The 14007-nt window shown below is 43.7% G+C and overlaps 3 protein-coding genes across 3 annotated transcripts in view; all 3 read left to right on the top strand.

Moving 5' to 3' along the window:
• The window catches only part of LACBIDRAFT_294753 (uncharacterized protein), a gene marked incomplete at its 5' end in the record, with an annotated part of 2384 nt that extends 1895 nt beyond the window's left edge, over positions 1 to 489 (top strand). Inside the window, 2 exons of the mRNA XM_001883369.1 lie at positions 175 to 247; positions 314 to 489. Of these exons, the coding sequence (XP_001883404.1) occupies positions 175 to 247; positions 314 to 410 (170 nt within the window). The 3' untranslated portion in view covers positions 411 to 489. The remainder of the gene's footprint in view (positions 1 to 174; positions 248 to 313) is intronic.
• Positions 490 to 7451: 6962 nt separating this feature from the next.
• On the top strand, positions 7452 to 7640 carry LACBIDRAFT_302318 (uncharacterized protein; the record flags this gene model as incomplete). Its single annotated transcript, XM_001883368.1, has 1 exon — positions 7452 to 7640. One exon carries the CDS (start codon positions 7452 to 7454, stop codon positions 7638 to 7640), a length of 189 nt encoding a protein of 62 aa, XP_001883403.1.
• A 550-nt stretch (positions 7641 to 8190) lies between these two features.
• Positions 8191 to 11627, top strand: LACBIDRAFT_329259 (uncharacterized protein; the record flags this gene model as incomplete). The annotated part of the gene is made up of 13 exons (XM_001883367.1): positions 8191 to 8389; positions 8442 to 8594; positions 8637 to 9085; positions 9330 to 9356; positions 9459 to 9589; positions 9637 to 9840; positions 9892 to 10254; positions 10363 to 10462; positions 10632 to 10697; positions 10753 to 10885; positions 11026 to 11264; positions 11392 to 11398; positions 11530 to 11627. The coding sequence occupies 13 exons, from the start codon at positions 8191 to 8193 to the stop codon at positions 11625 to 11627; spliced, it is 2169 nt and encodes a 722-aa protein (XP_001883402.1).
• Positions 11628 to 14007: the final 2380 nt, after the last annotated feature.

The following is a 14007-nucleotide window of genomic DNA, read 5'->3' as shown; positions in this document are numbered from 1 at the left end:
TTCCCTTTTATTTTCCTCTCTTCCCCACTCTCTCCCTTCCTCCCTTCTTTTCTTCCCTTCCTTTGACCCCTAACCCTCTCTTCCTTTCCTCCTTCTCTCTTGATCCGTCCTTTTAAACGTCCCTTCCTCCTTGCTACTTTGCTTCAACCACAAGCTAATCCAATACACCACCAGTAACAGAACCAGACAAATCGCGTCCCGTTTTCGTACACGCATTGACAAGGTGTCCGCGGATCACGTTGCCCGAGTAAGTTCCCTGCCCCCTTCAGCTTCGACTCTTGCTTGTACCCACGCTGACAACCTCATTACACAGCGGCGCGACGCTTGACATGGAAAAGGGGCATATCTCGCTCACACTGTACTCTGTTGTGGAACAACTCGTGGCAAGGGGGGAGGTTGAACTCATTTAATGTAATTTACTATTATTGTATTACAATTCGTGCATGCATGAACAGCTTATGTTCCTGCTCATCACCATCTTCATTGCCCACAAGATTCATTTACAGAGGCAGATCATCCAAAAATATGCATGTGTGGCCAACCAAAATATGTACCTTGACAGTAGTGCTCCGAGCCAAAAGCTGGAATCCCACGTCATTCTCGCTGGTATTCATATAATCGCCTACCTGTTCGCGGTTCAACCGAATTGAACGCCAAATGCATGCCTTCCTTGCGCAACTCCTTCGCGACGGGTGATCGCTCCAACTCTGTCACTGATTCCGGGGAATTTATAATCGACATACTGAACACTTGAAGTCGCGAAGCGCCGGCGGAGACATTGGTATTCCACCTGGCTAGAAGCATCTCTTCCAATGCATCAAGATAAACACTGTCGTTCTCCGAGTTGTGGAAACGACCACGGTATTTGAAGCTTATCAATCGTGGCAATGGCAAACCACTACCACCCGACATCGTATTGGGAGTTGTGAGTGTTGAACCGTTGAGCGCTGCAGCGTGATCGTGATCGAACCTTACGTAACCCACTACTATAAGTACTGTACAGGGGCATACTACTTTCCTCAGTCGTTCTATCATCCGGCTGAGGTGAGTATTGTGCCCCGCCGTTCTTACACCATTAGTACTTACCCACATATCTCTCATAGGATATTCTAGGTACAGTACTAATGCTAGTCATTCTATCATCCGGCTGAGGATATTCTAGTCTAATTTCAACAGGTTATGGGCCTTATTGACCTATAGATATCCCGCCATCATTACGACCAACCTCACTTCTTTGAATCACGATGACTGTGGGCGACCCTAGTTCTGATGACCCTGCCTCTAGTCCCACCTCGCCTAGACCGATTTTTCTGTCACCTCTTCCCCTCACTCCCATTTCCAGCGATACTTCTCATCCTTCCGTTCCACTTCAGAGTGTGAGGGAATCTAGCTGGGGGGATGTTCCTCTTTTAGACAAGAACTCGAACAACTACGTGACGTGGAGCCGACATGTTGTGCGCATATTGCACCTTTCTTCTGGTCTCAACCTGTATCTTGATGGCTCACTTCCTGTTCCCAATCCCCAACTCGAACCACGTGCCCATCGCCATTGGAAAATCAACAATGCCGCGATTCAGGCATTCCTGGTCATGAAATGCGTGCCATCCAAGCACTCTTTCCTCGAGAGTTGCGATACTGCGCAGGAAATTTGGACGATTCTTCGACAACGCCATATTCATCAAGGCCCCATGTCACAAGTCACTCTCATTCAAGAAGCGCTCTCTGTGCGATACTCTGCTCCTTGCCTTATCTTCAGACGATTCTCTCGCTGGTGTTCGCGACGCTATAGTGTCTGGTCTTTCATCTTCGAGCGCTGACTGCGCATATACTTCGACAGATATCATTGCTCGACTCGACTATGAACAACAAGCTCGTTCCATGTCCAACACCAAGTCTGTCCTCGTCCCCGCCGAAGCTCACGTTGCCCGTGGCTCTACGTCTTATGATGCAAAGCAGACTATATGCTCTAATTGCAAGAAGCCCCGCCATACATCCAAATTTTGCATCCAACCTGGCGGCGGTATGGCTGGCAAGACAATTGCTGAAGCCCAACAAGCACGCGACGCTAAACGAGGCAAGAAACCCAAAGAGAAATCCAAGGATTCGTCAAAGGGTCCTGCCAGCAGTATCATTCAATCTGGCAACCAGGCTTTCATCGTCGATGCAGACGGCAAAGCTCACGAAATCGTCAGCTCCAACTCTTCTAGTGCCGCTTCGTTGTCTGGTGACTCTGCTCATTTCCTTGTTACCGATAACCTGGACTCAATCGACCCTCTTGTCCTCGAATCTATGTGCGCTGCGGACATTGATGAATACGCTCACATCGCTGAACACGCTTGGCTCGCTACTCAGGAAGCTCTCCATGCTTCTGTTGACTGGCACAAGAGGAGGAGAAACATAGACGAACTTGACCTCGCCGCCATCACAGCAGCACCACTTCCAACTTCGACCTGTCTATCCGATGTCTCCCTGGGATCTTCACCCTTCCTTCTTGATAGCGCTTGTACCACACATATATCCCCTGAGCACTCCGATTTCGCCTCATTACACCCTATTGCCAACAGAACTGTAACAGGCATTGGAGGATCATCCATAAAGGCTCTTGGCATTGGCACTATCAAACTTGTTGTCGCAAAGGGGTCATCTATACTCCTTGAAAACGTTCTTTTCATTCCTACGTCCACCGTTAGGCTCATCTCAATCGCTTGCATCACTGAATCACTCAGATGCTCTGTAACCTTCGACGCATCCAATGTCAACCTCCGGAATCGCTCTGGCTCATTATTTGCCACCGGCACACGCCTTCCCAACCGAAAACTCTATCAAATTGATTGTACTCGATTGTCAACCAAGCACACATTCCACACTGCCAACCTCGATACCTGGCACCGTCACTTAGGACACACATCGAACCAGTGCATACTGGATATTGCTACCAAGCAATTAGCTGAAGGTATGCACATAGATCTCTCTTAGTGTTTAAAGGTTCAGTTCAGTCCGGTTTTTTGCCCCGAAAACGCGCAACTGTGGACCGCAACCGGTCCAGGACCAACCCAGATATTGAGGGAACCGAACCGAACCACCTAGGACCGGTCTTTTGCGGTCCATGATACCGGTTCAGACCGATCCAGACCGGTTTTTTTGCGTATAATTTATTATATCAATATAAACCATTTGTATCTCAACCATTATTACTCTGAAAAATAAACAGGTTATATAAAATAGTAAAGCATATAAATACCTGTCATTCTACCAATTTTCAAGAGATTTAATGAACATTTGACATAGCTATGACTGAAACCGAATTACATCTCCTAGAGACTTGGGTAAAATATGGATTTGGTTATATCTTCTCAATTCTTAACCGTTTTTGATGAAACAAAAACCCAATAAAAGGCAATAAACGTGGTTACAAGGCTATGTAACGCACGTGACCGTTTAACCGGTTGCAACCGATTAAAACCGGCCTTTGAACGGTTTTAAAAGATTTTCGAAATGAGGCAACCGGCAACTGGACCAACCCCAAATTGGGGCAACTGCAACCGAAAAAAAGACCGGACCATGGTCCGGTTCAGTTCGGTCCACCGGTTTTTTGCGGTCCTATGGACTGAACCTTTAAACACTAATCTCTCTCAAACACCTCCCAAATGTGACAGTTGCATACACGGCAAACAGGGTCGTACCCCAGTACCGAAAATGCGTCAGGGAGAGAGATCAAATCGCAGGTTGGGGATCATTTATGTGGATTTGACAGGACCTGAGGCAGTGAAGTCAGCTAGTGGAAACCTATATGTTATGAACATCGTCAACGACAACTCTAGTCACCCATGGACATTCTGTCTTAAATTAAAATCCGACACATTACCTACTCTCCAAACCTGGGCTCGTTGAGCTGAAGCTGAGAGTGGTGAGAAAATCGGTATCATTTGTACTGACGGTGGTGAACTAGACTCTGACGCGATGGCACTTTGGTGCGATGTTAATGGTTATACCCTACAGACCACTGCACCCTACACGTCTGCCCATAATGGACGTGCCGAATGCATGCACCTCACAATAATGAACAGGATGCGCGCTTCAACGCCACAAGTTCCCCCTAATCGCTGGGACGAATTTGCCATGACCGCAGGTTATTTATCAGCCCGTATGCCTACTCGGACACTTGGGAAAACACCCTATGAAGTATGGCATGGCAGGAAACCGGATCTATCACACCTCTGTGAAATCGGATCTCGCGCATTTGCCCTTATTCTCAAAAACAACCCCAAGATCTACGAGCGTTCCTTTGAATGCATTCTTGTTGGTTACTCCCCCAATTCCAAAGCATATCAACTTTACCATCACACGACACACCAACTCTTTGAATCGTTCCATGTTAAATTCATTGAACAAAAGGACGATATCCCTCACCCTCTTTACTCTGGTCGTGTCATTGATCTTCCGTCTACAGATCCCCCTGGTAACCCTTCTGATGCCTCACAAACTGCCCCAATAGTTTCCTCTTCTCCAGATGTGCCCGATTCTTCCTCTGTATCTCCTTCTTCCTCTCTTTCTTCTTCTTCTGTTTCTGTTTCTTCTTCGCCCAAGCACACCGTTATTTCAGATGAGGAGGAGTTCATTAACGATGCTCAGGGCCAAGTCTGGACTGTACCCGCCAATGATGACGAGGTATCAGTCCCTGTACATGATGACCCTACTAATGTTGTTCCCATAGGTGACATTGGCAATGTACCACACCGATCTGCCCGGACGCTTGCTCCTACGGCTAAGGCAGCTGAAATTCTAGGCATTAAGCACTTACCTCGTGTTGCGCAAGCCATTACAGAATCTCGTGAAGCTGGTTGCCGTCTCAAGGAACAATGTGCACAGGCTAAGTTTGAACGGCGTCAACTGGTCCTGGACCAATGAGCCTCTTTAACTAACATTGACCCTCCTTCTACCTCCAATCCTACCATTCCCCCTGCTGTTACTACTGATGCCGTCCCTGACGACTCACTACCGCAGGTACCTCATTTGGACCCAGAATCGGATTTCGTGGCCTTCTGTGAAGCTTACGCAACCGAATTGGCGTCCCCCTTGATCAACCCTCGCAATCCTGACGAGCCCACTTTCCGTCAGGCAATGAAGTCCCCAGATGCTGATAAATGGACCTTTGGTATTCAAGATGAACTGAAGAGTCTCAAAGATATGGGTGTCTATGTACTTGTTCCTTGTTCTGATGTTCCCTCAGGTCGTAAGATCCTACATGGGAAATGGGTTCTCAACCTCAAGTGAGATAAAGTTGGTGCCCCCGTACGGCACAAGGCACGATACGTTGTTTTAGGCTATGAACAGATATTTGGTCAAGACTACGCTGATACAACCTCTCCTATGGCCCGCATGGAATCTGTTCGCCTCCTTCTCAACATTGCAGCCACCAAGGACTGGGATCTTCAGCAAATTGACGTCAAGACCGCTTTTCTTTATGGTCTATTACCTCCTGATGAAGCGCAATACTTGGAACAACCCGAAGGCTTTGCTGAACCTGGCAAGGAAGACTGGGTATGGTGCCTACAGCGCGGACTCTACGGTATGAAGCAGAGCGGCCGTATTTGGAACAAAACGATGCATAAAGCTATGTTAGGTTGGGGTTTTAAGTGACTTCACGCTGATCCCTGCGTTTATTACAGAGTCTCTTCCATTGGAACAGTCCTTTCTGCTGTCCACGTTGATGACTTCCTTATCACCTCTAGTACACCTGAAGCATCCCAAGCTTTCAAGGAGGAGCTCAAGTCACTCTGGACAATTTCGGATCTTGGTGAAGCGTCCTTTTGTGTTGGGATTGCCATCTCTCGCAATCGCGTCGACCGGACTATTTCTATTTCTCAGACTGCTTTAATTGACCACATCATCCAACAGTTTGGCCAAACTGATGCGGACCCCATTTCTACACCTATGGATCCTTCCGTTGCGAAGAGCCTTACTCGGCCCTCTCCTTCGGATCCCCTGCTGTCGGCAACTGACTCATATGATCTAGGCCGTATTCCTTATCGCTCCCTTGTTGGCTCTCTCATGTATTTGGCCGTTGGCACCCGTCCTGACATTTCTTTTGCTGTCGCCCGCCTTTGCCAATTTCTTGATTGCTACCGCCATGCACATTGGAATGCTGCCCTACCCGTTGTCCGGTACCTTAAGGGTACTCGGCTTCTTGCTTTGACTCTCGGTGGTGACCCTGATTTGGAGCTTGTTGGCTTTTCTGACTCTTCTTATGCTGACTGCTCAGACTCCGTGGGCGGTGCTATTTTCACATGGTCTTCTCGTTGTCAGAAAACCATCACTAACTCTTCTTGTGAAGCAGAATACATTGCCCTAAGCGAAGCCGGTTGTGAAGCGATCTGGTTACGGCAATTCCTCCGTGAAGTTCACTTCTTGAAGACTACTCCTACCGTCGTCCTATGCGATAACAATGGTGCCAAGTCGTTGTCCTCCGACCCCACCCACCATTCGCGTAGCAAACATATCGATGTCTGCCACCATTTCATTCGCGAGCGCGTTGAAGACAGCTCCATCACGGTTTGGCGCGTCCCCAGCCACGACAATGTCGCCGACATCTTTACGAAGGCCTTACCTCGTCCTGATTTTATGTGCCTCCGTCCCTTCCTAGGTCTCCGGTGATGCTTGTGCGAGGAGGAGATTTTCTGGTTGGCGTCTCGACTTCAATCTCCTTCATTTAGGTAGATTTCATTTTGACCATGCCAGCCGGTAGCTTTTTCCCACTGGGTTTTGATGCACCTGGCGCTTGGATTCTACTTATACATTTATTCTATCCATCATCCTATCCTATCCTCCATCCTTCTCTCATTTTCTTTTCTTTCTTTCTTTTTCTTTTCTTTTCTTCTTCCTCCCGATCTACGCTTTGAGGAGGAGTGTTGAACTGTTGAGCGCTGCAGCATGATCGTGATCGAACCTTACGTAACCCACTACTATAAGTACTGTACAGGGGCATACTACTTTCCTCAGTCGTTCTATCATCCGGCTGAGGTGAGTATTGTGCCCCGCTGTTCTTACACCATTAGTACTTACCCACATATCTCTCATAGGATATTCTAGGTACAGTACTAATGCTAGTCATTCTATCATCTGGCTGAGGATATTCTAGTCTAATTTCAACAGTGAGATAGTCAAAGAACGTGCAAGAGGGCAACCAATGCTCTTCATCATATGAGAATGACGTAACGGTGAGTTCGTCGAGCTCCAAATGCATCAGATGGGTGAGCGCGTCAAGCATCCTGAACAAGGGCTCTTCTTCCCATGGGATATAATGAAAGATGGACAATTGTTTCAATGCCATGTTTGAGCATGTAAGAAAAGCCAAGAATGCCTCTGAGTCGATGGAATACTCAAGAGGAATAGTAATGGATTCAAGTGCGGGTACCAATAAATAACCGAGCAGCCAACCCGAACCATCAGATATGATTTCTAATGTTACGAGCTTTGGAAGATTGACAAATAGGCATCGATCCCTATTGGTTTTCGCCCAATCTTTAAGTTCGAGGCCGGTGTGTATGCTGCAAAACGTAAGATTCATGCATTTGTTGAGGAAAGCGACAAAGTCCGGGTTATGGATGTATCCCCAAACTGTCAGTTCCTCCAGTTGGTGATGTGGAAGTCCCACATCAATGTCTTCATAGCCTATTGTCATGGTGCGAAGCTTCAGGGCGTCAAGAAACGTTCTGGAAAATGGCGACTCCGGGGTATCTTGGAATCTAAAGACCTTCAAGTCAAGTGATTTGATGTTTGGAATGCGACCCATTTTGGAGTTGAGAGTCTCAGCCCAAATTGAGGGAATGAAAAGGTCAAGTGACTCCCATTGATGAGAACGTGAGGCGGTGACTGAGGTAACGGCCATCAACACTGATGCCCAGTGAAAACCCTGCTGGTTCAAATTGGATGAAATCTGACGAAAGTGAATTGATCCCACCAAATCTGCTGAAATCGGTTGATATTGATCACGAATTCTTGCCATGCCTAAAAATAGATCTATGTCGGAAAAATCCGTGATGCCTTACAATAATAATAAATTACAAGTCTATCAGGAGCTATTGTAGTCACGTTATAATGGTCACGTTGCATTATAAGATCAATGTTTGTCCTGTAATCAAAGTGCACGCACTGCGCTGAATGCGCGTCTGTCGTCCCTCCTCATTCCCAATGCCTCCCAAAGGGAAAGGTCCAAAAGGAACACTAAAGCCTTCTGTTTTAGACCCTCTATGCACTTTTTGCGGGCTTCCTTTCAAGTCAAAGGGCATAACACAGCACCAAAAATCATGCAAATCTTGTCCTGAGACAGTTGCTTCAGATGCAAGATCCAGGGCATTTGAGGAACAGGTACAACAAGAGGGGTTATTGGGTAAGCTGTACAGTGCTTGATGGCATATTACTGGCTAATAGCCTTGGTCCAGACCCTTTTATCCCTGTGATTGGGCCAAGCTCTGCCTACACTCCTCTTGGTAGCATTCATTTCCTCTCTTCCACTTTTTTCTTGATTTTCCAAGCTGATCAGTTCAATCTAGGGTATACACATACTCAATTGCAAGCAGGAAATGTGGAAAATAGTAAGTATTACTTGATAGCACACATCTGATTATGTTACCCAGCCTATGATGCAAACATAGCAATATTCAATGAAAATGAAACAATCAACAACACTGATAACAACAACACTGAGCCCCATGGTGAAGTCCATACTGACGAAGGGTCCTCTAGTCCATTTGAGCAGGCACCACAGCTCAATGACATCAAAGTGGAGTACCATCCAAGAAGTGGACACCAACCTCAATTCTTTAGCTTTGATGAGTACAAAAGCAATTTCCAGGATCTCGATAGTGTTGACATTCCAGTTGATCCCGAGCCATGGAAACCTTTCCGTTCTCGTCTCGATTTTGAACTGGCAGAATTGATTCTTGATACCCACATGAATAAGAATCAAACGAATGAACTCATCTCCCTCATCCATCAATGTATTCTAGACCCCAAGTCTTTTACCTTGAAAAATGAACCTGACTTGTCAAAAATTTGGGAGAATGCTGCAAATCGGGCAACTACGGTAAGCAGAATTTTGTTCATCTGCAGGTGGAAAAGTGATCTGACTATATTAGTTTGAGAAAACAACAATCACAGTAGAGTATAATGATGAAGATAAACCCTTTGACGTTTGGATGCGTCCATTGTGGAGTTGGGCTGAGGAACTTCTTCTCGACCCCCACCTTGCCAGGGAATTTCATTGGGATGCTGAACATCATTACAGATTTAATGGGGAGACTTATGAACGATTCATTGATGAGCCCTAGACAGCTGATGCATGGTGGGAAATTCAAGTAAGTTGTGAAGTCCCATCTGCTCATTATCATGATATCTAATGATCAACTAGGCATCGCTTCCACCAGGAGCAGTTCCTTTTTTTTTCATGGTGTATGCAGATAAAAACAGGCTATCATCCTTTGGCACTGCAATGGGCTACCCTGCCATTGCTGTTTGCGCCCATCTTCCAACATCGATTCGAAATGGGGAAAAGAGGGGGAAAAGAGTTTGTGTTGGATGGTTTCCAGTTGTAAGAAGATTTCTCATCAATTATAATTGCATGCAGCTTACCCATAGAACCATGCAGTTGCAAGAAGACTCAGGTGAAACTGGAAAAAAGAAATATGTGAATTTCAAAAGAGTTGTCTGGCATAAGGCATTCTATGAAATCTTGAAGTCTGTTGAGCAATATGCAGAAACTGGCTACCACCTAACAACTGCTGATATTGAACGGTGGATGTTTCCCATTGTGCTTATTGCATCTGCAGACTATGAGGAGCAGTAAGTATTGACATCTGCAATTTACATTGAACTTCACAATTTTCTGTGCAGATGTGTTATTGCCCTCATTCGTGGGGTCAACAGCAAATTTCCCTGCCCAGTCTGCCTCATTCCTGGGGATCAGCTTGCCAACCTTTCATCAGACTTTCCCCTTCGTTTTTCCTCTGACATGGAAAAGATTTACAAGTCCACAATAGGACTTAATGCCTCTGAGACAGAAGAAACCTTGAAGAATGTTGGTCTTCAGGATGTTGAGGTAACATTCAAATGGGTTGATTCATATATTTCACTGATGACTTACTTCCAAAGAATGCTTTTTGGAAATTTCCTTGCACTGATATTCACCAAGCAATTTCTTGGGATCGCCTTCATGCATATCATGGAGGTTTATTCTCAGATCATATCTGGGAAGAGGTTAAAAGTGTAGCTGAGGAACTTGGAAAGGGTGTCTCGAAGTTGATTGATACCCAGTATGGATTTGATCTCTTTGTTGAGATAGAATATATTTATCTTTATTTACAGGGTTGATGCTCTCCCTACTTGGAGTGGTTTAAACCACTTTACCTCCATTATAAAGACAGGTGAATTTTCTGATGGAAGCAAGTATGAGGACATGTCGAAAGTAAGTCAGCTTTTTGAATTTCCTCTCAAAATTCAAGTTTCATGACCTGGGTTAGGTTCTTATCTTTGCACTCCACAATATTTTTACAAAGGAAGCATCTCCTCAAGGATATCAGCTACTCAAGCTTCTGTGAAGCTATGTTGAACTTGATATGTATGCATCTCTCAAGGTTCATACAGAGACAACTATTCAAAAAGGTCGAGAGGAACTGTTGGTTTTTGAGAAAGCACTTCATGTATGTACAATAATTGGTTTACATTGCCTTTAACAATTTACCTTTATATATATAGGAATATATGCCATTTAACCCAGCTAAATCATGGTCATTTCCAAAAGCACATACACATAAGCATATGTTTGACGATATCCAGCAAAAAGGGGTGACACGAAACTATAATAGAAAGCCCAATGAAAAATGTCATGGTGCATTCAAAAACAGCTACAAGTTCTGAACAAATTTCAAGAATGTTGCACCACAGGTATTTGCTAAATTCTCTAACTATTCAAAGTCCTGTGTTAAATTGACATAAATAAGATACTCAAATTTGATCATGCTGATTTAGTTGCAACTGTCATCCACGATGACATTGACTACCTGGATTTATCCCAGGCAGAAGCATCTGCTGAAGATAGCCAAATCCAGGTGACACGAAACATCATTGGAATGGCCCATGTATCCTTGGGTTCTCAATGTGCACCAGTTGCATTTTCAGACCTTGAGGATGAACACAGAGCAGACTCTGCATTCAAAGATTTTCACAAGAAGATTGGATGCTTTTTTACAAGATATCTTGGAAGATCGGTAAGGTTTGGACCAAGTGATCAGGTAAATTTTGACCTTTGAAGACTACTCTTGTCCACTTATGATGGTATCTGAATTCAATAGATCAATCCCTTTCAATTGCTAAGAGTTAACTATGAATCAAAAGATGACTGGTGTGTAGCCACCGACCTTCTTAGTGCCAACCCAAAATTCCATGGCAAGCCACGATATGATTGCATCATTGTCAAGATTGATGAGGAGAAGTATATCTTTGCATGCTTACTCTACATTTTTGGACTTCAAGTTCTTGACAAGGAGTATCACATGGCACTTATCCTACCCATGGATCTTCCACCTGATTTGGAGAATCGTGGACAGGATAATGACCTTCGCTTCAATTGAGTCAAGGCCCAACATTGCTCACTCTCAGTTTTTATCTCCATTGAATCAATCATTCGTGGAGGTCTTCTTGCAACAGATTATGGATCACAATATTCAGATGAGTATCTGGTGATGGACATGGATTCGGATATGTGGTTGAGGATGAAGTCATTACCCCTTGCACGCAGAGTAGATTTAGGTCACTGAACATTGCAATGAATTGTTCTGTTGCTCAAGGTTGGTTTTCAGTGTCTTGGTGTGTCTTTGTATGTGAGGCTGAGGAAGATGAGTGCCACACATAAAGAAAACTTTAAAAGCTTAACATACTTAGTCTCAACAGCTTCCAGTTCAAGTGAACATTGATGAAGGTAGCCTTTGGATTGTGTTGAAGGTTAGGTAGGGATGTCCAGGCGATGCAGCTGTGTTTTGTCAAGAAAAACTTCAGGGTGGACTCTAACCAGAACCCTTTGTTCAGCAAGGATCACACACATCAAGTCCCCCTGGGTCTCATGCAATTGCTGATCACTCAGATGAAGTGCTACACTAACTGGGCAAAAAGATTGTCTGATCATTTTTTGGACAAAGTTGGTGCTATAACACAAGAATCAAACATTTTGAGAACTAAGCTCTAGTGTATCAAATATAGCTAAGGAGGTGTAGATTGTATATACCAAGTCTGGGGATGAACAATTGAAAACTCAGGATAAGGCAGGGAGTTGACTATGACAAGTGCCAAAAATGGGATGTAACAAAGTGGGAAATTCTGAATGACTGCAACCTACTGAAAGCAATTCACAACTTGAGGAAGAGATATTTTGAACACTGGATCTCCCTGGTATTGTTATGAGTTTCATAAAGTCTCTGGGCTAGAAAATTTTATATCCTCCTCTAAAAGGTAAATTTGAACTTATTCTCCATCTTATGTATTTTTTACTCAATATATTTGTTGGAATGAGATAAAATGACTCCCTATTGTTGTTTGTAGTGTGTATAATACAAAAGGTAGGTAGAAATGTTAAAATGAACATTGCATGATGTCTGTAGAAGCTAATTCCCAGAGTTTTTCTGGAAGTAAACAAGTATCTACAACATTGGTCCTTCTTTTCTGCAAGAAGAAAAAATGCTAGCATCCTTTTGAATTGATATATGGAGACTCAGGATGTCTTTCAAACAATGCCTGAAGTATAGCATGATATCAAATAAATTTACACTGGGTATAACTTGAAAAGTCTCCAATAAAAGTACATTTTGCATAGAGCAATCACCCTGAACCAATCCTTGACATTTTTCTTGGTGAATTGGGGCTGAAAATATTTCACAAGGCACTTCTCATGTGTATTATACACACTACAAACAACAATAGGGAGTCATTTTATCTCATTCCAACAAATATATTGAGTAAAAAATACATAAGATGGAGAATAAGTTCAAATTTACCTTTTAGAGGAGGATATAAAATTTTCTAGCCCAGAGACTTTATGAAACTCATAACAATACCAGGGAGATCCAGTGTTCAAAATATCTCTTCCTCAAGTTGTGAATTGCTTTCAGTAGGTTGCAGTCATTCAGAATTTCCCACTTTGTTACATCCCATTTTTGGCACTTGTCATAGTCAACTCCCTGCCTTATCCTGAGTTTTCAATTGTTCATCCCCAGACTTGGTATATACAATCTACACCTCCTTAGCTATATTTGATACACTAGAGCTTAGTTCTCAAAATGTTTGATTCTTGTGTTATAGCACCAACTTTGTCCAAAAAATGATCAGACAATCTTTTTGCCCAGTTAGTGTACATTGTTTGAACATGCCATGTGGGAATGACTAAGCAGACAATACATTGGGGAACCATATTCACACAAATGAACACTACAATAATAGTCTGTTGCTCTGAAAACAATTTAAATATGTAGAAATAAAGAAAGGCTTCCTATATATTTTAAATTCATTGTGAAATAAGAACAGGCATATCTTCTAATAACTCTAACAAAACCAGTGCAGGCCGGCTTGGGAGGTAACACAGCCAAACAAATGAATGGTTGGCACAAATACAGCGTATGGGATAGAGGCTCTGTGTTCTAAGCAAAATGCATAGCACAATGTTGTATATAATGCTATTTTGATGTTCTGTGGCAGATATTTAAGGGCAGGCTTCAATACTGAATCTGAAGTAACTTCAATAGGTTTAGTGTTCATAAGGGTGATGATGCTTCAAACAGAAATTAAGCTCTTGCATTTATTCTTATCCTTCCAAAAATTGTCTGAAGCAATTCTGAAAGGCCAAGGGCTACCATAGAAATTGTTAATTAGAGTATTGTGAGAGAAATTTTAAAGAGTGAGATGCTTTTCTGTCAATGTTCCATTATTCCATGTTCCCCACACTGGTGGCACTCACTGTTGACT

The sequence above is a fragment of the Laccaria bicolor genome, genomic scaffold (genome assembly GCF_000143565.1).
Source record: "Laccaria bicolor S238N-H82 LACBIscaffold_20 genomic scaffold, whole genome shotgun sequence".
Taxonomy (NCBI): domain Eukaryota; kingdom Fungi; phylum Basidiomycota; class Agaricomycetes; order Agaricales; family Hydnangiaceae; genus Laccaria; species Laccaria bicolor.
The sequence above is the reverse complement of the archived record's forward strand: the minus strand, read 5'-3'. Positions and strand labels throughout refer to the sequence as shown.